The sequence below is a fragment of the Lissotriton vulgaris genome, chromosome 5 (assembly GCF_964263255.1).
Source record: "Lissotriton vulgaris chromosome 5, aLisVul1.2, whole genome shotgun sequence".
In the NCBI taxonomy this organism is placed as follows: Eukaryota; Metazoa; Chordata; class Amphibia; order Caudata; family Salamandridae; genus Lissotriton; species Lissotriton vulgaris.
Genome location: NC_141693.1, coordinates 1,961,694,004 through 1,961,719,292, shown reverse-complemented (window position 1 = coordinate 1,961,719,292; position 25,289 = coordinate 1,961,694,004). Strand labels below are relative to the sequence as shown.

The 25,289-nt window shown below is 49.9% G+C and overlaps 1 protein-coding gene across 1 annotated transcript in view; it reads right to left on the bottom strand.

The window, feature by feature from the left end:
- VWA7 (von Willebrand factor A domain containing 7) overlaps window positions 1-25,289 on the bottom strand; it is a 158,392-nt gene that overhangs the window by 63,690 nt on the left and 69,413 nt on the right. The window contains exons 3-4 of the mRNA XM_086924649.1: window positions 12,437-12,718; window positions 4,876-4,972 (exon numbers count right to left, since the gene is read on the bottom strand). Coding sequence (XP_086780775.1) covers window positions 4,876-4,972; window positions 12,437-12,718 — 379 coding nt within the window. The remainder of the gene's footprint in view (window positions 1-4,875; window positions 4,973-12,436; window positions 12,719-25,289) is intronic.

Below are 25,289 nucleotides of genomic sequence, written 5' to 3'. Positions count from 1 at the left end.
AACTTGACTCCAGTGGTGTGGAGAGCACGGGGCTCACGTCTGAACATACCTGTCCTACTCGGGGTGACAAGTGCAAAAAACAACAGTTGATGGACAGAATGCAGAACAATGTCATACATTCACCCCAGTACAGAGGTCAAGGCTGATTTGCATATGGCCATGTCTGAACTGGGGTGATGTGGTGAGCAGAAAAACGATGGATTTAGGCCCAGATCTCTGTACTGCGGTGAATGTATGATAATGTTCTGCATTCTGTCCATCAACTGTTGTTTTTGCATTTGTAACCCCTAGTGGAATGGGTATGCTCAGACATGAGTCCCATGCTCTCCTCGCCACTGGAGTCAAGCTATCCTGGCTGAAGACAGCTGATAGCCAGAAACTGGTCCTAGGATGCTTGATTCCGGTCCAGGAAAGACATGGCTTGGCAGTTCGGGCTGGACTGTTCCCATGAGGCACAGGGTCAAGGCTGATTTGCATATGGCCATGTCTGAACTGGGGTGGTGTGGTGAGCAAAAAAAAGATGGATTTAGGCCCAGATCTCTGTACTGGGGTGAATGTATGACAATGTTCTGCATTCTGTCCATCAACTGTTGTTTTTGCATTTGTAGTAAGTCAAGCACCACACATGGCCAACCAAGGGTACTGCAACACACTCCCATAGAAAACAATGGAGGCAACATGTAACCTTAGCATCCTAAAGGAGAGTATGTGAACTAAATTGAATTAAATTAATTCTATGATACAGACATAGATAAAGAAAGCCCTACCTACCTTTGTGAACTGGACCCGAGTCGCTGCTGGATAAGGGTGGACGGGAGTCAGAGCCAGCCGTCCTCACCCTCAGCAACAGGCCCTCTGGTGAAAGAGGCTAAATCATGAGTGCCATCGGCTGAGGGTGCGGGATTATATTGAAACAGAGACAAGAGTTTTCCCACAAGTTTCTTATAAAGAGCTAGACTGCTAACTGTCCTCATAAATTGTGCCAACGCCAACTTATTACCCCAGAGTATAAGATTTAGATCACTTTAGCTTCCTAAATCGTAGGCTGAATTTACAGATGAAAAGCTATGCTTGTCTAAGCTAGTTTCCGTTTTCCCTTTATTTCAGGCGCAGAGGGTGCCCCCAAAACATTCCTCACCTGCAGCAGACAACTCGCAATAATTAAAATCTTTTATGTGGCAAATATTTTTTAATCTCTTGAATGTGTTGAATGTATTAGGGTTTTCATTTTCAGTTGATTAAAATGCCACGTTCACGTCAAGATAGTTCTGTTACAAAAAGCATGCAAAGGAATACGGCATTATTTATTGTTAATATATGTACATGTACTCTGTGCTGTATGGTAAACATTAAACTAATACCAAACAACAAGGTTGAGGTGGAGAGGTGTGGTGCAGCGACCAGGGCAGCTGGCTTCGGAGCACAGGGTTCACGGTTTGATCCCTGGCTCCGGGGGGCAGCTCCGCTTAGCACCATGTGACTCTGGGCAATAGCTTACTTAATTTCCACAACAGCCCCCAGCGCCTTGAGACCCATAAGGGTGACTGGTTCGCACTTTACTAACACGAATGTTTTACATTCTATGTTAGCACCTTTGTGCAACAGGCCTATGGTTCCAAGAAAGCCTCCTGGCACAGCCAAGAGCCCCTGGCACAACACACAGCCCTGGTCTATTTGAGCATAATTGGTCCAGGCACAGAGGGGCTATTAACTGCCCCAGGAGCAGTGATTTGCGAGTGTCTAGTGCTGCTTTCAAGCGCTTAGAGGAGTGTCTTCAAACAGTGCAGCTTTGCATCACTAATAAAATCATTAAACACGGGTAACCACAAAGTGTGAATCTTTGGAATTTTCCAAATGGATCTGGGCCTCCACCCTGACCTTACTTCCCAGACCTGGCTCTGACTGGCAGAATCCTGGTTTCAGTTGCATCAAGAACTGTCAATGGAACTTCAGATCCAGGCGGTGACGCCATCTTGTTTTCAACAAAGCACTATTGCAGAAACACAGAAGTAGCAGTGACCAGCTGCAGCTCTGATTGGTCTTATCTTGGACTGTCTCACAGAAAGGATACCAGGTGTGAGACCCCTGGATCGGTAGCCCTGCTAACTGGACTCGATACTTGAAAACCAGGCCACAGTCACCCTAAACACATCACGCGGGCTTGAGTGGATTCCTTTTCCAGTTGGGAGATGGAGTTTGGGCTACTACGGAGTTGTCCACAAGGCTGCTGAGAACTTAGGGGCATATTAGCAAGAACCTTGTTAAAACGGCGATAATGGGCTTGCTAATATGCATAGTAGAATTCCAACAGAAGCCCAGGTTAGATGTCTTGCACATCTAACCTGGGCTTCTATTGGAATTCTATAACGCATATTAGCAAGCCCATTATCGCCGTTTTAACTGCGGTTTCCTGCTACTAAAACGGCGATAATTTTAACGAGGTTCTTGATACTATGCCCCTTAGAGTGGAGAACAGGTGTATCACAGCCAACAGGATAGATTGGTGCTTCTGGCACCTCTGTCCCTCTGACAGGCTGCTTGTGAACAGAAACTTTAGTAAACAGGAGAGTCTAAGCCTATCGTGCAGCACAAGCACTATAATATTGCAACACTACAGGTCAAGAAAGTGCAGGACCATCCACTTTATTGCATCCATCATGATTTCACCTGTCCTTTACTCCTGACAGGAGGCTTGAGTCATATGGTATCTAAATGAGCCGTGGGAGCAGGAACAATTTTCAGAGTGGGGGGCTGCCATCAATGTATGTGACATCTCTGAAGTATGGAGGCCGCGAAAACTCTGAGCGTCACACAAAGAACAAATGAGCCACGCCCATTCAGCAGGAGAGCGGTAAGGGTGTGTATCTAGCCGGCAGTGGATCCTGGAGCACACTGTCACAAAGACATAACTAAAGCATAGTCTAGTGGCATTCTGTTATTTACAAACAGCACATTTTGCATTGAAATGGCCACAAACTTTCCACAGACATGCACATGATAATATGTGGAAATCAGGTTTTGCCAGATAGTTATTTCTATAACACAAGTAAAGCATCTTGCTTTGTTTTGACTCCGTTAAAATCTTTTGTTTCCATTACACTTCAGAATTACAAAGAAAAAGTGCTTAATTTGCGCTTTCCTACCTGCAGATATATTCTAAAATATTTGTGCAGTTCATTTACATATGTTTAAATTTTACTGTGTTAGCAAAAAATCGACATCCTCCAGTTTCCTTTCACACGCCCCGTAACAGAAAGACGTCACCTTACAAAATCTTCTCAATTTGCAGACAGAGAAAGGAAAATCAATTTCCATGTTAAAAGAATAAGGAGCAATTTGTCAAAAGGCATAGCCTGGCATGTGGGCACAGTTCACCCCATTGAATTCTGGTAAATGCAGTATGCTTACTTCAAAGTTGATGTAGTTTTTCACCAAAGTTAGTGCAGATGGTGCTGTTATCTCTAGCTACGTGTTTCTGGGTCTAGCCCTCGATCAGTAGAGAGCAGAGAAAAGTCATCTGGGATTGATGACATGCTGCCCAAGTCTTCACAAGTCCCAGTACCACGCCACAGGCACACAGATGCATCCCAGGAGAGCTTGTCAGCTCATTGGCTCAAAGGAGCCTACTAAACACAAGTGGGGAGTGAGCACACTGCCTCTCATACCAGCACATTTCACCTCATTGCACTCAGGTAAATGCAGTGTGCTTACTTCAAAGCTTCTCCCTTGAGAAAAGCGATCTGACAAGCTCACCTGGGATGCACCTGTGTGCCTGTGAGTGGTACTGTGACCTGTGAACATGGGCAGCATTTCAACAACCCCAGATGATTTATCTCTGCTCTCTATTAATTCTGCTCTCTACTGATGAAGGGCTAATCCCAGAAAGCGATGTCTAGAGATGGGAGACAACCTTTACAACGCAACTTTTACTATGCAGTGCCATTACGACGCAACTTTTACAACGCAAACCATTACAACGCATTGCGCTGGGGGGCGCTCTAGGATAGGGAATAGGTTTAATTTACTATCCAACACCTTCCCTACTATCCACGGGGACTGGAGGTGGAATAGTAAATTAAACAATTCACTATGCAGCACCCCAAAGCACTATGCGTTGTAAAGGCATGCGTTGTGAAAACCGCGTTGTAAAGGCATGCGTTGTGAAAGCATGCGTTGTGATGTCATACATCCTTAGAGATAACAGTACTATCTGCACCAACTTTGGTGACAAATGACTGCAACTTTGAAGCAAGCGTACTGCATTTACCAGAATGCAATAGGGTGAACTGTGCTAGGATGAGAGGCAGTGTTCTCCCACCCCCCTTATAGCCTGACATTTTACACTGGCCTTGGACTGCACAGCAAAAGTGTGACAAAATCAACAACAACAAAATTAAAAGGATGCTTATTGCTCTTTCACCTTCTGAACTCCAGCATCGTTATTTTGGGGCTGCTGCAGCACCCCCACACCCTTACTTCCAGTGCCTATGTGGAGCAATGACTGCTCACACTCCCTACACCTGTAGAGTCTAGCTTGTGAACAAAGTGGTCTGTCTGTCCGATTCAATGCACGAGTACCCACTGCCCTAAGACCAGTGCTTCAAATGGGCAGCGCTGTCCAGTACTGAGTACCTGCACTTCTTCAGTTTGAAATAGAAAGTACCAGCACTTCTCAGCACTGCTGAAATACATTTAATGGCTGAGGGCCTACACTTCTCAGCATTGTTGCAATACATTTAATGGGTGAGTAAATCCCTCACATGCGCCATCACCACACTTAGCTGCATCATAAATCCCACTTTTCACACACGGTTTAGCAGCACACTAGAGTACAGCGTAGGCGCGTGCGTGCGTACAGACTGCGTCATGGCGTACCGTCAGCAATGGAGGACACGTCTTTTCCTGGCGTGAGGATCTCCGGGTGCACCTTGCGGAATCCCAACTCCACCCAATTACTGTGACTGTAGAAATCCTGCAAAGGTGAAAGAATAAACAATTCTGTGTATTTTAAAAAGAAAAAGCATGCATTTGAAATTGTACTGGTTTATATGCCTTTATGTGTAGGCATGCACACATGTCGGTGAGTGTATGCAGAGGACATGGCTTTGGGGACAGCTGGAAGGAAGGTTTCAGGTTTATGGAGTGGATTCCGTCACCTTGGGTCTCTGACACTGTGTGAAGACCCTAGGGTGGGTCAGGGTTGGTAGTATGTGAGGGCTCCCTTGTTCTTTGCTTGATTGTATGGCTTTACATGCCAGGCATGGCGTGAAGATCTACCCTTCTTGCTCGCCGCCATGTTAACCCCTTCCATGCTGATGAGGGCACCCAGCCGTCATGCACTACTGTGCTCGTGTGCTGATGACGGCTGGGGGCCGTCATGAACCCGCCCACAGGCGCAGAATCGCGGCCGCATGGAAGGGGTTAACAAGATGGCAGGTGGGGCTTGTTCGCTCTTTCTCCACCCAGAAGGTGTTTAAACGCACCCTGTCCTGTCAACCTAGTGAGCAGCGAATAGGATAGCCATACAAGACCATCAGTGACAAAGCCAATAGGTCTAGCTTTAATGTGCAAATGCATTCCCAAATGCTGTTCACATGCACTGCAAGCACAAATGCCATTTATTACAATAAAGTGAACTCTCTTGGCTTAAGCGGAGCTGGGGAATAAGTAGCAGAAAGCGTTACACAAAGAATAGAACTCATATAGGAGATAAAGAACTGAATGTGACAAACAGTGTGAGGAATTAATGTGCTTTCAAGGAGTAAAAGAGTGCCTCAACCAATCCAATGGAAGCACTTCCGGGAAGGTTGATTAATACATCAAAAAGCTAGTGGCCGAAGTGAGATGAACACTCTTCTAAGTGGAGCTAAAGCCAGCTCCTAGTTTATTGTAGAGAATTGATAACTGTGGGCCTGATTACCATTTGAGGTGTTATCTATTGCCCCTGATAACATTACCACAGGATACGTTATTTATCGGATGCGGTAAATAACACCTATTACAAGTTTATGTAAAAGAACATGGATTTTGGTGTTTAAATTGGACTTATAATCGGTCTATTATTAAATAAAATGCACTGTAACTTTATTAGCTATACTTGAGTGACGTCAAGAAGGACCTGATGTTACGCAGGAACGGCTAGCGAGTGCGACTCCCAAGATGCTGTAGTTCTGGAAGACCTAAAGCCAGCCACTGTTGTGGCAGCAGGCGGCCTCGCTTATTGTCAATGCGTGCGCTCATGGGCGTGGAGAGTGTAGAGTGAGGATAGAGCTCAGAGTACATAATGCTGGGAAAACACAGACTGTGTCGTACTGGGAGAGTTGAATGAATGAATGAATGAATGAATGAATTTGTATTTGTATAGCGCATGGCTACCCTGAGGCCTCCCAGTGCTGTGGTCCGAGCAGGAAGGAGGTCACCGGTGTTAGAGCGACACCTTGAAGAGATAGGTTTTCAAGAGTTTACGGAATGCCAACAGATTAAATTCCTTCCGCAAATTAGGGGGGAGGGTGTTCCAGAGATTGGTGGCATTAAAGGAGAAGGAGCGCCCGCCCCATCTAGCTCTTTGTATTTGTTCCAAGTGTGCAGCACTGGGAGAGCTCAGAGTGTGCAGCATTGGGAGAGCTCAGAGTGTGCAGCACTGGGAGAGCTCAGAGTGTGCAGCATTGGGAGAGCTCAGAGTGTGCAGCACTGGGGGAGCTCAGAGTGTGCAGCACTGGGGGAGCTCAGAGTGTGCAGCACTGGGAGAGCTCAGAGTGTGCAGCACTGGGGGAGCTCAGAGTGTGCAGCACTGAGAGAGCTCAGAGTGTGCAGCACTGGGAGAGCTCAGAGTGTGCAGCACTGGGGGAGCTCAGAGTGTGCAGCACTGGGGGAGCTCAGAGTGTGCAGCACTGGGAGAGCTCAGAGTGTGCAGCATTGGGAGAGCTCAGAGTGTGCAGCACTGGGAGAGCCCAGAGTGTGCAGCACTGGGGGAGCTCAGAGTGTGCAGCACTGGGGGAGCTCAGAGTGTGAAGCACTGGGGGAGCTCAGAGTGTGCAGCACTGGGAGAGCTCAGAGTGTGCAGCACTGGGGGAGCTCAGAGTGTGCAGCACTGAGAGAGCTCAGAGTGTGCAGCACTGGGAGAGCTCAGAGTGTGCAGCACTGGGGGAGCTCAGAGTGTGCAGCACTGGGGGAGCTCAGAGTGTGCAGCACTGGGAGAGCTCAGAGTGTGCAGCATTGGGAGAGCTCAGAGTGTGCAGCACTGGGAGAGCCCAGAGTGTGCATCACTGGGGGAGCTCAGAGTGTGCAGCACTGAGAGAGCTCAGAGTGTGCAGCACTGGGAGAGCTCAGAGTGTGCAGCACTGGGGGAGCTCAGAGTGTGCAGCACTGGGGGAGCTTAGAGTGTGCAGCACTGGGGGAGCTCAGAGTGTGCAGCACTGGGGGAGCTCAGAGTGTGCAGCACTGGGAGAGCTCAGAGTGTGCAGCATTGGGAGAGCTCAGAGTGTGCAGCACTGGGAGAGCTCAGAGTGTGCAGCATTGGGAGAGCTCAGAGTGTGCAGCACTGGGGGAGCTCAGAGTGTGCAGCACTGGGGGAGCTCAGAGTGTGCAGCACTGGGAGAGCTCCGAGTGTGCAGCACTGGGGGAGCTCAGAGTGTGCAGCACTGAGAGAGCTCAGAGTGTGCAGCACTGGGAGAGCTCAGAGTGTGCAGCACTGGGGGAGCTCAGAGTGTGCAGCACTGGGGGAGCTCAGAGTGTGCAGCACTGGGAGAGCTCAGAGTGTGCAGCATTGGGAGAGCTCAGAGTGTGCAGCACTGGGAGAGCCCAGAGTGTGCAGCACTGGGGGAGCTCAGAGTGTGCAGCACTGAGAGAGCTCAGAGTGTGCAGCACTGGGAGAGCTCAGAGTGTGCAGCACTGGGGGAGCTCAGAGTGTGCAGCACTGGGGGAGCTCAGAGTGTGCAGCACTGGGAGAGCTCAGAGTGTGCAGCATTGGGAGAGCTCAGAGTGTGCAGCACTGGGAGAGCCCAGAGTGTGCAGCACTGGGGGAGCTCAGAGTGTGCAGCACTGGGGGAGCTCAGAGTGTGCAGCACTGGGGGAGCTCAGAGTGTGCAGCACTGGGGGAGCTCAGAGTGTGCAGCACTGGGAGAGCTCAGAGTGTGCAGCACTGGGGGAGCTCAGAGTGTGCAGCACTGGGGGAGCTCAGTGTGCAGCACTGAGAGAGCTCAGAGTGTGCAGCACTGGGGGAGCTCAGAGTGTGCAGCACTGGGGGAGCTCAGAGTGTGCAGCACTGGGGGAGCTCAGAGTGTGCAGCACTGGGGGAGCTCAGAGTGTGCAACACTGGGAGAGCTCAGAGTGTGCAGCACTGAGGGAGCTCAGAGTGTGCAGCACTGGGGGAGCTCAGAGTGTGCAGCACTGGGGGAGCTCAGAGTGTGCAGCACTGGGAGAGCTCAGAGTGTGCAGCACTGGGAGAGCTCAGAGTGTGCCGCACTGGGAGGGGAAACAACCTTTACAACGCAACTTTTACACCGCACTACCATTACAACAAAACTTTTAAAACGCAACATCCATTACAACGCATGCATTTACAATGCAACCATTACAACGCATGACACTACAACGCACACCACTACAACGCATGCCATTACAACGCAGTCATTACAACGCATACCATTACAACGCATAGCATTACAACACATAGTACCCTTACACTATCCAACACTTACCCTACTGTTGCACCCGCTGGAGTTAGAATAGAAATTTTAACCCCTACACTATCCAACACTTACCCTACTGTTGCACCCGCTGGAGTTAGAATAGTAATTTTAACCCCTACACTATCCAATACTTACCCTACTGTTGCACCCCCCTGGAGTTAGAATAGTAATTTTAACCCCTACACTATCCATTACTTACCCTACTGTTGCACCCGCTGGAGTTAGAATAGTAATTTTAACCCCTACACTATCCAACACTTACCCTACTGTTGCACCCCCCTGGAGTTAGAATAGAAATTGTAACCCCTACACTATCCAACACTTACCCTACTGTTGCACCCGCTGGAGTTAGAATAGTAATTTTAACCCCTACACTATCCAATACTTACCCTACTGTTGCACCCCCTGGAGTTAGAATAGTAATTTTAACCCCTACACTATCCAATACTTACCCTACTGTTGCACCCCCTGGAGTTAGAATAGTAATTTTTACCCCTACACTATCCAATACTTACCTTACATGCAATGTAATGTTATGCGTTGTAATGGTATGCGTTGTAAATGTAGTATGCGTTGTAGTGGAATGCGTTGAAAAGGTAGTTTCAAAGAATTCATTTTAATGGCATGCGTTGTAATGGTATGCGTTGTAATGAATGTTGCGGTGCGTTGTAAAGGTAGGCGTTTGTAAAAGTATGCGTTGTAACGTCATACATCCCACTGGGAGAGCTCAGAGTGTGCTGCACTGGAAGAACTCAGAGTGTGCAGCACTGGGAGAGCTCAGGGTGAACTGTTTAGTGGGATGGCTCAGCTTGCTGTCAGTGAGTACAAGCCCAAGAGGGGGCAGCATGGGGAGGGGAGGGATTATGGGCCCCACCACGGCTGCTCTGACTTGGAATTCTCTCTCTCTGCCCCCCCCCCCCCCCCACTCTTCTTTGGTGGACTTCAAGGAATGTCTGACGCCATTCCTCTTTTCAGTGGCTTGCACCCCACATGTTGTCCAGCACCCACAGACCCCTCATGTTATGCACACTACATGAGTCTTCTGAAGTAGTAGTAACAATGGCATTAGTAATACTAGTAGTATTTGTAGTGGTATCAGTGGTACTACTGGTGGTGTTAGTAGACGTATGGGCTGTAATCGAGGAGTAGCTCAGCTGTTGAGTCTATGAGGATGTAGTATGGGGGGAGCAGGGGCTGATGTAAATGATTGTGGAGCACACAAGACTATAGTCTGAAGGGAGTTCAGGCTGTCAGCAAACTTGGTAAACTTGGCTGTGTAGTACAGGGGAGAGCTCAGGCTGATGACTGTGAGTGTGCGACCCGTGGGACTGTAGTACAGGGGAGAGCTCAGGCTGATGACTGTGGGTGTGGGACCCATGGGACTGTAGTACAGGGGAGAGCTCCGGCTGAGGTCAGTGAGTGTGCGATCCGTGGGACTGTAGTACCGGAGAGAGCTCAGGCTGAGGTCAGTGAGTGTGCGATCCGTGGGACTGTAGTACCGGAGAGAGCTCAGGCTGAGGTCAGTGGTTATGCGACCTGTGGGACTGTAGTACCGGAGAGAGCTCAGGCTGAGGTCAGTGAGTGTGCGACCCGTAAGACTGTAGTACCGGAGAGAGCTCAGGCTGATGACTGTGGGTGTGCGACCCGTGGAACTGTAGTACAGGGGAGAGCGCAGGCTGAGGTCAGTGAGTGTGGGACCCGTGGGACTGTAGTACAGGGGAGAGCTCAGGCTGAGGTCAGTGAGTGTTGGGCACATGAGTCTATAGTCCGAGGAGAGCTCAGGCTGATGGCAGTGACCTTTGGGACAGGTGGGACTGTAGTAAAAGGGAGAGCTCAGACTGAGGTCAGTGAGTGTGTGACTCGTGGGACTGTAGTAGAGGGGAGAGCTTAGACTGAGGTCAGTGAATGTGGGACCCATGAGACTGTAGTACAGAGGAGAGCTCAGGCTGAGGTCAGTGAGTGTGGGACCCTTGAAACTGTAGTACAGGGGAGAGCTCAGACTGAGGTCAGTGAGTGTGTGACCCGTGGGCTGTAGTACATGGCAGAGCTCAGGCTAATGGCAGTGAGTGTGCGACCTATGGGCCGTAGTACAGGGGAAGGCTCAGGCATGTGAGCGTGGGACCCATGGGACTGTAGTACAGAGGAGAGCTCATGCTGTGGTCAGTGAGTGTGGGACCCATGGGACTAGTACAGGGGAGAGCTCAGGCTGTGGTCAGTGAGTGTGGGACCCATGAAACTGTAGTACAGGGGAGAGCTCAGGCTGAGGTCAGTGAGTGTGGGACCCGTGGGACTGTAGTCCCGGAGAGAGCTCAGGCTGAGGTCAGTGAGTGTGGGACTCGTGGGACTGTAGTACAGGGGAGAGCTCAGGCTGTGGTCAGTGAGTGTGGGACCCGTGGGACTGTAGTACAGGGGAGAGCTCAGGCTGAGGTCAGTGAGTGTGAGACCCGTGGGACTGTAGTACCGGAGAGAGCTCAGGCTGAGGTCAGTGAGTGTGGGACCCATGAGACTGTAGTACAGGGGAGAGCTCAGGCTGAGGTCAGTAAGTGTGTGACCCGTGGGACTGTAGTACAGGGGAGAGCTCAGGCTGAGGTCAGTGAGTGTGTGACCGTAGGACTGTAGTACAGGGGAAGGTTCAGGCTGAGGTCAGTGAGTGTGGGACCCGTGGGACTGTAGTACAGGGAAGAGCTCAGGCTGAGGTCAGTGAGTGTGGGAACCGTGGGACTGTAGTACAGGGGAGAGCTCAGACTGAGGTCAGTGAGTGTTGGGCACATGAGTCTATAGTCCGAGGAGAGCTCAGGCTGTGGTCAGTGAGTGTGTGACCAGTGGGCTGCAATATTGGAAGAGCTCAGGCTGATGGCAGTGAGGTTGGAACCCGTAGGACTGTCGCTTTGGGAGACTCAAGTTGATGTTAGTGATTGCGGGGCACTTGGCACTATAGTACGAGGAGAGCTCAGGCTGATGTCAGTGAGTGAGGGACCCATGAGACTGTAGTACAGGGGAGAGCTCAGGCTGAGGTCAGTGAGTGTGGGACCAGTGGGCTGCAATATTGGAAGAGCTCAGGCCGTGGTCAGTGAGTGTGGGACCCGTGGGACTGTAGTACAGGGGAGAGCTCAGGCTGTGGTCAGTGAGTGTGGGACCAGTGGGCTGCATTATTGGAAGAGCTCAGACTGAGGTCAGTGAGTGTGTGACTCGTGGGACTGTAGTACAGGGGAGAGCTCAGGCTGAGGTCAATGAGTGTGGGACCCGTGGGACTGTAGTACTGGGGAGAGCTCAGGCTGATGTCAGTGAGTGTGGGACCCATGAGACTGTAGTACAGGGGAGAGCTCAGGCTGTGGTCAGTGAGTGTAGGACCCGTGGGACTGTAGTACAGGGAAGAGCTCAGGCTGTGGTCAGTGAGTGTGTGACCGTAGGACTGTAGTACAGGGGAGAGCTCAGGCTGAGAGTCAGTGAGCGTGGGACCCATGGGACTGTAGTACAGGGGAGAGCTCAGGCTGATGGCAGTGTGTGTATGGCACGTGGGACTGCAGTACAGGGAAACCCACCAGCTAGTATGGATGCAATGAGGCTGTAGTAATATAACATCTCAGCTTGCTCTCAGTGAGTGTGGGTCCTGATGTACTCCTGGGAGAGATCAGCTTGGAGTCAGTGAGTTTGTGGCCCATGTGGGCATATTTTTAAAAATCAGTGAGTATGTGTCCCCTGAGGCTTTCAGACAGGCTCCTCTTGCTCTCACCATCCCATCTCACCTGTAGGGAGTGCAGTAACTTTCCCAACTTATCTCGTGCCACCTCATACCGCTCGGCCCTCACGTCCCGGATGACTGCTTTGCGCGTGTCCAGCAGAAGCCGGTTGGCCATCCAGATGTTCTCAGAGTCGAAGTGGAGGGCGGGGTCGTTGCGTGTGGTGTTCTGAAAGTCCATGGCTGCGTTGGCATTCACCACATCTATGATGGCGCTGCGGAACCTCTTCGGAGACACCTTACCACCAAAGTAGGCGTAAAAGATGTCATCAGCAATTAAGGTCTTACCCTACAAGAAAAAAGGATGGTGATTGTCATAAGAGGACCCTCTTTGAGGGGGTGGGAGAATGTGTGCGGGAGCAAGTCAAGTGCTTGCCACAGTAGTTCGGGGAGATTAAGGACCTTGGGGCACATGCATCAATGTAGGCTTTTCCAATTCCTTAATTGCGGTTTTTAAGGAATGGCAATTAAGGAATTGCAAAAGCCTGCATCGCTGCTTTCACACAGCGATGCGTCATTTCTCATAAATGAGGCCCTAGGATTCTTGCTCTAGGACGCCATAAACAGGGATGGGTGGGCCACAAGGATGAATGAATGAATGAATGAAAGGCGTCTTGTCATGCGCGAACTTAGCCCAATGGGCGTCAAGGCGCCTAATCAGGTCTAGACGGGGAACACAAACCTGCCCTGGCAATTCAACTGGACTGGGGGTGGGGGATTGGTGGCGGGTGCTAGAGTGCAGGATCGCTGCTGCCAGGCCCGGACTGGCTGTAGCGGGCACCAGGCAATCCCCCGGTGCGCCGCACGGGTAGGGCCGATTTTGGGCCCCTGGGGGCCGATTTTGTTACAGGGCCGTTTTTGCAGCACAGTAACAAAATCGGCTGAAAACCGGCCCTGGCAAAGAGCTTGGCGGCACCCTCAACCCCCGGGGGGGAGGAGGGGGGGGGGGTGGCCGAGCACTTTGGCAGGGCCGGTTTTGGTTCCCAGTCTGGCCCTGGCTGCTGCATTTGTTACAGGGAGGCAATATTGCATCACTGCTCCAAAACCGGACCCACCCTTCCAACCCATCGGGAAACAACAAGGATGAATGGGCAGTGGTTAAAAGCTACAAAGTTTTGCAGAGAACTGACATTTTAGCTACTGACAGCTGTCGGCTTGACATTTTGACACCATAACCACCACTCAAAGAGGTACAGACTTTGGGCCGTATTATCAAGAAACGGCGATACATTATCGCCACTTTTATCGGCAGGAAACTGCCTCTAAAGCGGCGATAAGGGGCTTGATAATATGCCCTTGTGAATTCCCATAGAAGCCCAGGTTCTGGTGTTAACATGGGCTTCTATGGGAATTCAAAAGGGCATATTATCAAGCCCATTCTCGCCACTTTAGCTGCAGTTTCCTGCTGATAAAGCAGCAATAATGTATCGCCCTTTCTTGATAATATGGCTCCTTGTTTTCCCTACTGCGCTTCTGGCTCTCTTGAAGGAGGAGGGACTCTGTATTTAGATAGAATGCAGCATGCTGCTGGCCATATGAAGCACACAGAAACATACTTCTGCCACACATGGTTCCTTTGCAGCTTTTCATGGTGTTAAATAGAAACTTTGGTAGCTTTGCACTTTGAAAAGCACTGAATTTTAAAAATGTAGTGCAGTAAGCCATTTTACTACTTTACAGCCCCGTCTAATTCCATACTACACTCTTTGCCTTTATATATCCTTCCTTTCTATGCACATGTTCACTAAACAACTGCTAGAAACTGACTTATGATTCTGACAAATGCAGAAAAAACACGAAAACTCACCAGTTATGGTAACCAATGCACAAAACAAGGCCATCATTTCCGTAGCTTGTCATGCTCAAATCACCAGTTTCCTAGCTGAAGAGAAATAAAGAAAAAGGGCAGCAACATGGTGACTGGCACATGCTATGCCATTTGCTGTGTGCTTTGGTAACCATAAGTGGCACATTTCAGTGGGTTTCCACATTTGAGCCAGAACTGTATCTCAGTTTGTAAACTCAGATTTTTCAGTGATCCACTGGCCCTCACCATTGCTGATGGTTATATTAACAATTTAGCCAAGAAATGCAAACAAAAGCTAAACATTCTAGTTCTCACCAGTGTCCATTTTTAGCTGGACTTTGAAGAAAATCACTTTTTCAAGCTAATTCCCCCCCAAAATAAATATATAATTTGAAAAATACTTAACAGTTCCACATATAGTATGGTCCTGCATTGCCATCTCAGGGTTCTAGTGGCATTTACCACCCATTCGGCCTTCAGCCGCGTGATTTATGATGGCGCCAGACATTTCTGATGGCAAAATTGGGCCATATTACACAGTTACCATTATGTATGCCATATAAGTATATAAATCCAATTTTGGCTAAACATTTGAACATTTTTTGTGAAGTTTGCCAAATTTCAGCTACTATTCAGGGATAAACGTTCGGTCACTTTTCATGACATCATTACAAAAGGAAAACGTGGAGTCTGCAAAATGTAGATATTTCAGTAATAACCAAATATAGAAATAATGCAGACAAAATGCCAAGACAATCAGCATATACAGTTGTAAGCAGTTTCAGCTAAGGAATATTAATTTCAGGGTCGTTTTTAAGTTCTTGCAACTACCAAGCATTTATTTTATCATATTATCCATTTATAAAGAACATTTCACAGGTGAGTTTTAATCAGTGCTTAATTTGTAAAAATAAAAAAGCGCCAGGGCCCTCGTCAGAAGGCCAACGCAGCTTGCACCACCAATTCCAACTGCCAGCGCTGCCAATAGCAGTACCTACATAACTATTACCAATCGTACTGTTACAAGTGTGACAGTTCTCATGGCTCGAGGCCCCCGAAGCCATATGAGTGACAGGTATTAGTTGTTTTTAATGTATATTGAATTACTAAACAACTGTTGTTCTGCTCATCTTCAAATTCCACTAACAGAGGGCCCGATTCACTGAACTAACTTAAGACAAAATCTTAAACTTACTACCATTTTGATATTCACAGAGGCACTTACTCATTTTGGTATTCACAGAAGGCACTCACTCATTGATGCGTAAGTGCCTTCTGTGAATTCCAAAATGAGTAAGTGCCTCCTGTGAATACTAAAACGGTAGTAAGTTTAGGATTTTGCGTTAAGTTAATTCTGTCAATCGGGCCCCGTGTCACCATGTGGCAGCTGTCATAAGTGCTGGTGTTGACAATTAAGTGCTGGTGCCAAGCCCCAGAAACCACCGGCTCAAATTAAGCACTGGTTTTACTCCAGATTTGGCATTCCCTCTGTGTATCGCCAACCTCTAATTCAAGCTGTGGGCTATAAGAAGTTCAGAGCGCTGAAGTGTATGTGAGGCCTTGCCCCATCCTTTTCTTTTACCGACTTGGAAACTTCTAGCAACCTCTTTTGCATCCATCCCTCACTTTGTCATTCACTGTTCTTTTTCTCCCTTTGCAATCAACCTTCTCTCCTCTTTTGCTACCTTGCCTTCCCTCTATACACCAATCTCTTTTCTCACTTCAAATTGTCCTTGCCCTTTCTTTATCTTCCTGTGCTTATCCAGAATTATTTCCCTCTTCTCTATCATTTTCCCCTCTCTTCTCTCCCTCAATTTCTTCTCCCTTTTTACTCTCCTCTCTGTTTGTTTCTACTCCCCACTCTGTCTCTCATTTCCTTTTTTCTCTCTCTCCTTTACTTATATCTCCTCTGCTATAACCCCTCCTATTGCTCCAAGAAAGAGGGTAAAAGAGTTGTTTCAGTGCAACATTGTCAAGAAATTCTTTTTTTTTTTTTTTTTTTTTGGGGGGTTCAAACTGCTTTATTGGAGTAAACAGAGTATGGTACACAGCTTGGTCCGCCTACAACCCGGAGGCTGGCAGCAAAAAATTATGAACAGTACACAGCCCAAAAGCCGGCATCCCGGGGGCCCGGCGGCGTATAGGAGAACATACATGACGCTGGTTCTGCAGCCCGGGGTGCAGGACCAGCAAGGATGAGCAGCAGTTGAACAGGGTTTTTTAGTCGAGAGATGAAATCCCTCTCCTTTATTTTTTTGTCAAACAGGAACCAAAACTTCCCAACTCAGGTAATAACTATGAGGCCGTATAAGACTGTGCGAAAGTGCCAATGAAGAGTGGTGCAGCAAGGTGGGTCAGGCAGGCCGCAGCCCATGGGGGAACTGATGTCCAGGACTGCTATCCCAGTGTGGTAGAAGTCTGCAAAGGTGTATCCTATAGAAGCATAAAATATAACGGGGTGTTACCCAGCAGGAGTGTGAAGCGTGCTGTGGATGCAGAAAAATAGAATATGCATGCCCAAAGATGAGGGGGGTGTGGGTCAGGCCAAGATAGGGCGGCCTAGTTCACTCAGGACGTTGCAGGGGCATGAGAGCGTATGGGGACGAGGAAAGTCAGATGTCGCAGGAGGTATCAATGGGTTGCAATCTGGGAGGGATGCCAGCACGTTGAGGAGGGGGAGGCAGATCGCCCGATCGTGCATCGTCATCCGGGCGCGTGAGCAGGTAGTGCATCAGAGGCTCCCAAATATCCCTGGGCCTACAAGAGAGGGGTATCAATTCAGCAAAAGTGGTGTGCTGGTCTTGGCAATATGTCAAATCTGTAAGCCAGTCCTTAAACTTGGGCGCCCTTCCTCTGCCCCAGCGACAAGCAACACGTCGCTTGGCTAAGAGCAAGGCGGTGTCAACAAATTTCCTGCATCCTCTAGGCAGTTGCACCGTGTATCCGAGGATGGCGATCAAGGGGTCTGCAGGCACCGCCTCACCCACCATCTCCGCGATAGCCTCCACAACCAGCTGCCAGTAATGAGCAACCTGGGGACAGTCCCATGCCAGGTGTAGGAAATCAGCATGGTCAGCACGGCAGCGTTCACATCGGTCGCTGTCAGCCAACCCGAACCTATATTTCCGAGTCGGAGTATAGTATATCCGCTGAAGGAATTTATAGTGAATAATTTTTAATCTGCTGCTAGCAGAAACGCGAGAGGTGAGCGTGCAACAGTATTTCCACTGCTCATCGGTAATGTCGATGGCAAGTTCAGCAGACCATCGCAGCCGAGCATTGGAGACCGGTTCCGGAGCAGCGTTGCGGATTTGGCGGTAAAGACCAGAGACCAAGTGGGTCCCGTCTTGCGATCCCATCAGGAAATGCAGTGGCGCTAGGGTCTCAGGTTCATTGGGATAATCAGGTAAGATGTCCCGCATCCCCGCACGCAGCCGGATGTAGTAAAAGAGTTCAAGGGAGGTGTGTTCCTGTGCTTTAAAGAACAGTTCCTTAGTCTTGAAACTACTCTCATGGAACAGGTCGCCCCAACAGGCGATGAGTAATTTATCACATAGTTGACGGAAACCTCGTTCCGACAAGAGAGATAGTTGCGGGTGATAAGAAAGTGGTAATTTGGGAGAGTAGGGCATCGGGCATGACAGGTGTCTAGCGATGCGGCGCCACGCATCTAATGTGCAGGAAACTGAGGTATTCGCAGTGGTGATGGATGTCTCAGGACAGTGCAGCAGGCCGTTGAGTGGTATAGGGTGCACGATCCAGTCTTCCACCGCTATGTGCGGCATGAAAGGAGTTGGAGCCATCCAATGGTAGGCAAAGTGTGCCTGTGCACATTGGTAGTAAGTTTCAAAATTAGGGATGTCAAAGCCTCCACTATCGTAGGGGAGGGTCAGCGTCGACCATTTTAAGCGGGGGGATTTGCCACCCCAGAAAAGCCTGCGCAGCTCCGTACGGAGCGTCCTGAAGAAAAAGGCGCCAGGGTAGTAGGGGATATTAAGGAAAAGATATAGGAAGCGAGGTAATATCACCATTTTAATGAGTGAGGCTCTTCCCGCCATGGAGAGTGGTAATGTAATCCACCTGTCCACTGAAGCAGTTAATTTGGTCATGGCCACTCCATAATTGGCCCGCAGCGTCTCGTCTCTATCGCGAGATATGCGAATCCCCAAATATCTAAGATCATCGCTACACCACTCTAGTGGGTAATCGAGAGGGAAGACATGCACTGCATCCGTGAGGGGGAAAAACTGCGACTTTGCCCAATTGATGTGGACACCCGACACCCCTCCGAACAATATGAATTCTCGAAGCAGGGGATTGAGATGTGTCTCGGGATGTTTAACGTATAGCGTAATATCATCAGCATAGAGGGACACATCTATTTGCCGCTGCAGGCATTGTACTGCCCCCTCTCGGTGTAGCTGCCGTAAACGACAGGCGAGTGGTTCGACCGCGATGGCAAATAGTAGGGGAGAGAGCGGGCATCCCTGACGGGTGCCTCTAGTAAGTGCAATAGGTTGCGACAGGCGGCCATTGATTAGTACCCTCGCCGTGGGGTCCGTATACAAAAGTCAAACCCAAGAGAGAAATAACTTGGGGAAACCCATGCTGGCTAGGACCGAAAACAGGTAAGGCCATTCGATCGAGTCGAATGCCTTAGTGGCATCCAGGAACACGGCTGCGATAGGGATGTCGGGGTGAACCGTGCGAAGCAAGGCAAAAAGGGTGCGAAGATTATGGGACGTAGACCTTCCCGCCACGAAGCCAGACTGATCAGGTAGGACAAGCCTGGTCATGAGTAGCGACAGTCGGGTGGCTAAGACCTTGGCTAGTATCTTGACATCGCAGTTTAGGAGGGATAGTGGACGGTATGAATCGCAGGTGGCGGGGTTTTTATCCGGTTTCAGAAGGGAGGTGATTGCCACCTCACGCATAGAACAGGGAAGTATCCCATCGGCTAGTGATTCCGTGAAGACCTCGCGGAGCACCGGTGCCATTATGTCGACGTAGGTTTTGTAAAATTCGGCCGGTAAGCCATCGAGCCCGGCGCCTTGCCATTTTGAAGGGACATGATGGCCTCACGAACCTCGTCCAGATCGAAAGGAGCCGCAAGAAACTCCCTGTCCCCATCGCTGAGCCAGCACAACGCCACATCGTTAAGGTATGCAGCGTATGAAGTGTTTTCCTCTGCTGTAGAAGTATAAAGTGAAGAGTAGTGTGCTGTGAAGGTGGATAGTATCTCTGCCGGGTCCCTGACAGCAGTGCCGGTGTCATCAATAAGCTCCAGTATAGTGTTGTGCACCCGTGATGGTCGTGTGATTGCAGCAAGCACTTTTCCGGGCCTATCTCCCTCACAATATTTCCGGGCCACCCAGTGTTTACCCCGATATTTCGCCTCCCTGGCCGCCTCCTCTTCAAACTTTGACAGTGTCTCCCTAAAGGTGGCGTGTAAGTGTGGGTCAGAATTTGTGATCATGCGGTGTTCCAGAGCCCGCAGGTCGCGTTCCAGTGCAGCAATGGACTGCAGGATATCACGCAGCACCCCGTGACTTTTAGAGATGCAGAAGCCCCTTATGGTGACCTTAAAAGCCTCCCAGATGTGCTCAACTGACTCTACCGAGCCCTTATTTCTAGGGAAGAAATCTGCTATCTCCTCTCCCAGCTCAGTGCAGAAGACATTGTCCAAAAGCACATCAGGACGCAGTCTCCACTGAGGTCGTGGATTGTCCCACCCAGGAATGCTGAATTGCATAGACACAGGGCTGTGATCGGAAAAGGTTCTAGGCAGGTGCTCTACTCTTAACAACTCTGCAGCAACCTCTCTGTTAACTAGAAAATAGTCAAGACGCGCCCATGTTCCGGTGTGAGAGGTAAAGTGCGTCCCTTCCCGCCACAGGGAATGTAGGTGTCTCCAGGCATCCAAGAGTCCACCCTCCTCCATGATTCCCTCCAACGTCTCCCTGGCCCTGGGCTTGTAGGAGCTGACACCATCTGCCCTATCCATGGGGGGCACTAGCGCGAGGTTGAAATCTCCGCCCCATACAACATGTCTTGCCCCAACAGCTACAATCTTCCCCCACAATGTGGAAAAAAAGGCAGGGGTATCAACATTCGGTGCATACATAGATACAAATACATAGACATCGCGGCCAACCCTGCCCCACAGTAAAGCATACCGCCCCTCTTTGTCCACCTCCTCCCCAAGACGATGAAAAGGCACTCCGCGGGCAATGAGCACCGCAACCCCCCTTGCATAGGTCGAGTATGAGGAAAAAACACGGGCACTAGCCCATTTCGTCGCAAAAGTGGCATCGCCCTGAGCAGGCAGATGCGTCTCCTGCAACATGACAACTTGCACATGATGTCTGTCCAGATAGGCAATTATATTTCTGCATTTCTTAGCATTGTTCAGACCCCTGACATTCCACGATAAGCATGTCAATCTCGCATTTGCATTCAATACTGCCATGGATACAGCAAGCCTATATGTGAAAGCGTCCGAGAGGGCCTAGTGACAGAGCCACAGCCACCCCGCCCACGCCCAAAGAAACACCAGATCAGCAGATAAAGACACAGTCTGAGCAACAGAAGCCTCGTAAAATCCAACCCCCCCCCACCCACCCCAGCATCCCAAACATGCCAGTAGCCATGGATCCCACCCTCGCAGTCCCGCCCCAACCCCCCCTTCAACCGCAACAGCAACAACGAAAAACACAACCAAGTAATGGGGAGCACCCAATAGGGGTAGAGCATGGAGTGCGCACTGCCACTACCTGGTCCTTAGCTCCAGTACTGTACCACCCTCGGTGGAGACTAAGGCCAAGGGAGTGGTCCTTGGTGTACATTACCACTGGGGTGCAGTGTCCATGCAGGTCCATCGTTCTCACATCACTCCAGCTACCAAAGTTCCATACGCTGTTGGAGAGCCAGCAAGCATGGCCGGCGTTGTGCACATATCACGCAAGTACAGTTAATCACCTTGTTGTTCAGGGGGTAGATTAGCATTCTCCAGGTCCTCTGCAGGCACATTTCCGCCTCTGCGCGCCGTTCGAACCGATTTCAAAAAATCTTCTGCTTTCTGCGGGTTGGTAAAGAAACGTTGCTTACCCTGATGGGTAACTCGCAGTTTCGCCGGATATAGGAGGGCGTAGTCAAATTGGGCCTCCCGCAGCTTTTTCTTTACTGGCAGAAACTTGCGCCTTTCGTCCTGGACCATCGGCGTGAAATCAGGATATATTGAAAACGTAACCCCATTATACTGCAGTGATCTCTGAGTCCGGGCCGCCCTGAGGGCCGTGTCGCGATCACGATAGTTCAAAAGCCGTGCTATTATAGGCCTAGGAGGTAAGCCAGGCTGGGGCATTGGTGCCAGTGATCGGTGGGCCCTCTCCACTATAAACTGAGGAGAAAAAGCGTCCTCTCCAATGGAACCCCTAAGCAACTTTTCCACGTACAGTTCCATTCTGCCCGTGGCCGTGGATTCCGGCACGTTCGTTATGCGTATGTTGTTGCGGCGGCTTCGTGCCTCCAAATCTTCGTTCTTCGCCGCTATGATGCGTAGCAGATTGTCCATCCTGGCCAATTGTGAGGTATGGGTCGCGGTGGTGTCCGTATTGTCGGAGATCCGTTGCTCCGCAGCCGTAATGCGTTCCTCATGGCGGTCAACCTTGTGCACAAGGACATCCAATCGGGCCGTGACCCCATCCACTTTTTCCACGACAGTGGCAAAGCCCTGTCGCATCTCTTGGATCAGACTTGTGAGATCCGCCTCAGGGGCCGGGGGCGGGGGGGGGGCGGGGGGGGTGGATTGCGGAGAAGATGCGCTAGGCCCTGGGTTCATCTGCGTCGATTTAGAGCTCTTGCGAATGTTGTCGAAGCTCAGTTTAGGCTGGCGGTTCTCAGTTCGCCCCATGGCTATTCCCAACGACAGTCCACAAACCGGGATGGGCAGTAGCAGGGCAGTCCGATGGGAGTATAGGCCTTATAAGGAGCGGTCAGTTGGGAGTGGGCAGGAGGACTTGACCGCAGCGTGATCTAGTAGAGTATAGCAGGAGAGACGTCGTCGAGCCCCGTCGGTTTGCACCCCCCCAGGCTCCAGAGAAGCGCCTGTGGATATCTGAGCAGAGATGCGTAAACCACGTAGAGGTCACTAGTGGCGTAGGGCTGATTGAGGCAAAGCCCAGGCCTCAGGGTCCACGGCAGTTCCAGGTCAACAGGATCCCGGTCAGCAGGATAGGCAGCGTCGGCCAGCTGCGAGATAGCGTGCCTCACGGGGAGCGCCACACAAGGGGGCAATCCAGCGCCTCCACGCAGGGCGGAGATACAGCAAGTTCTCGACCAGACAGTATCATCAGGTGTGGATACGGCGTAGGGGTCCGCTGGCAAGGAGCACAGTTCAGCGGTAAGCTCCAGCGCGGTGGGGTCAGGCTTCAGACCCAGCAGGTCCGCCAAGTCGCACCGCACAAGCCAGGTATGTCAGCGAGGCGGGAAGCAGTCCGGGTAGGCCGCAGCTCCGTCCGGTATACGAGGAGCAGCCCCCCCCCTAGCGCCAGCAATGAGGATCTAGCGGCGATCGGAGGAGGGGGGGGGATTCAGCTCGAGGCAGGGCTTCCAGTTGTCTCCTACCTGCGCGGCGATCGCCGCACGCCTTCTCAGCAGGGTCGCAGGCTGTGGCGATGAGGTGCGGCCTGTAGCCTCGTGGCGATCCCCAGGGTCGCGTGGGTATAGCAGCCGGGCCGGCGCCTACCTTAGCTCCAGTGGTAGAGTCGGCCAAACTGCAACTGCTCGTATCTCCGGTTCTGGTGCACGTAGAGCCTCCAAATTTGGATCCAGTGTGGGGAACGATGTCAGGATACAGGATCTGAACTTTTGGGGTGAATCAGCACCCCGTGGCGCAGGATCTGTGGAGGATCATGTACCAAGGAGCGGGAGCTGCGTGTCTAGGCAGCCATTCCGTAAGCGCGCCCTCTAGCACACGACATTGTCAAGAAATTCTTGATAAGATAACCGTACCTCACGAAATGTGTTCTTTGCTGCATTGTGATATTGATGTGCTGTAGTATTATATGTGATACAAGAACTCGTGCTGCCAGGCTAAAATGTGTAATTGTCATATAAAAGTGACTGACTTGTATATGCTGTTTGCTATCTGGAACCTTGCTAAATACAGTTTAAAAAAAAAATTGTCAAGAAATGCATTTTCTTTTTACCAGTTTGTAGTCATAATTTTCTTTAAATGTACAATCATTTGTTATTAGGGTTTTTTTCTGAAGTCCCATCGCTCTTGAGCTGTGCACAGCACCCTCCCCAGTCCATAAACTCATGAAATTTCATTAGAATGAATCTCTCTGTCTCAATCTGGTGTGGCAATGCCCAGTTTTTTAACTCAAGAAGGCTGACTCTAGGCACCAGTAGCTTGTCTAGCAAATTGTTCTGGCCTACTGCCACATCCCACATCCAAGACGTGCTACTTGTGCTGCTAAAAACAGCATCTCCCCTGAGGCCTGGGATGGGAGTCTGTGCACCCCATGCTGTGACCACTCACCTCCCATTGATATTCTGAACATGGCAATGATCCATGTTGACTCTGTGGCTTTCTCTGTCACACTCGCCTAAACTACAGCAGCCTTTCCTGTTGTGTGCTAGCAAGATAGTCATCCCAGGTATGTGGTGGGCCTGCTTTTCCCTTCTCATTGGCCTTGGATGGGCCAGAATCTTCCTTTGGTGGGCCTGGCCCACCTGGCCCGCCCTCTAGAACCTGGCTTGCACTGAGGTCAAATGGACTGTGAAAAATCCATGCTCACACAACAAAAAGCAGTATAGTAAATGAGCCAGGCCCATTCAGCAAGAGAGTGGTGAGGGAGTAGTATGTAGCGGGTGGTCCATTTTGGAGCACACAGTCGCAAGCATGGTGTGGTAGTGCACTGTCATTTAGAAACAACACATTTTCTATTCAAATTGCCACTAAATTTGCACAGACATACAGGGGGACATTTACAAGGAATTGGCAGAGCGTGGCGTTAGCTTTCTTGGCTTAACGCCTCTTTCCGCCACTTCTGAAACGCAAGGCTGTGCCATATTTACAATGATATGGTGCAACCTTGCGTTTCCTCCTGCGATGGCACTACACTAAGCAGTGTAGCGCCAACGCAGGCACCTTTGCACCACAACGCAAGGGTGTCTGCGTGCAGGGGAGGATGTGTAGGAAGGTGTCCCTTCCTGCACACAAACAATCCTGAAAAAGCAGCACACATGTAAGTCACAAAATGGAATTTTTTTTTAAAGATTGTTTATGTACAGGAAGTAAGGCCTTCCTGTACATAAACAATCCATGGCATTTGGCTTTTTCCATGTGTGCTGCACAAGGCAGCACACATGAAAACAGCAAAAATTAGGAGAAATAATACATTTATCCTCCTTTCACCAACTTAAGACCAGGTTTTCCCTGATCTTAATATTGGCGCTGCCTCCTATGTACGCCACCCTTGTACATAAGGGGCAGCGTCAAAAACAGTGGGTGTTGTGGTGGAATGCCCACCGCAATACCCACTGCCCACCCCTTTCACGCTAACCATAGCGTAAAAGAGAGCCTTATTTACAAGGCAGCGCCAAGCCACTGGCTCAACGCTGCCTTGTAAATAAGACGAAGCCCCTATCGCCACCACAACGTTGGTAAAAGTGACGTTGTGGAGGCGATAGGGCTTGTACATATGCCCCACAGTTTTACTAGTAAAAATATATAGGACCCAAACAAAAGATTATGTGTAGGGTTTCAGCGAATATTTATCATTTGCGCATTACCACCTATAATTGTTTCGCTTGTATTCAAACCTTTCTTTCTATCACACTGTCATAATTACAAAATAAATGGGACTCGTTTGTGCTTTCCAAACTGGTGATATATATTTCTAAATATTTATACATTTAATTTACAGTCATTTCAATTTTGTTATGCATTATAAGCAATAGCCACCCTACAGCCTTTCATTTCACGCTTCCTGTATGCCAGCAGGATTGTCCTACAGTTCAAATGGATGACTTTAGAAAATCCTCT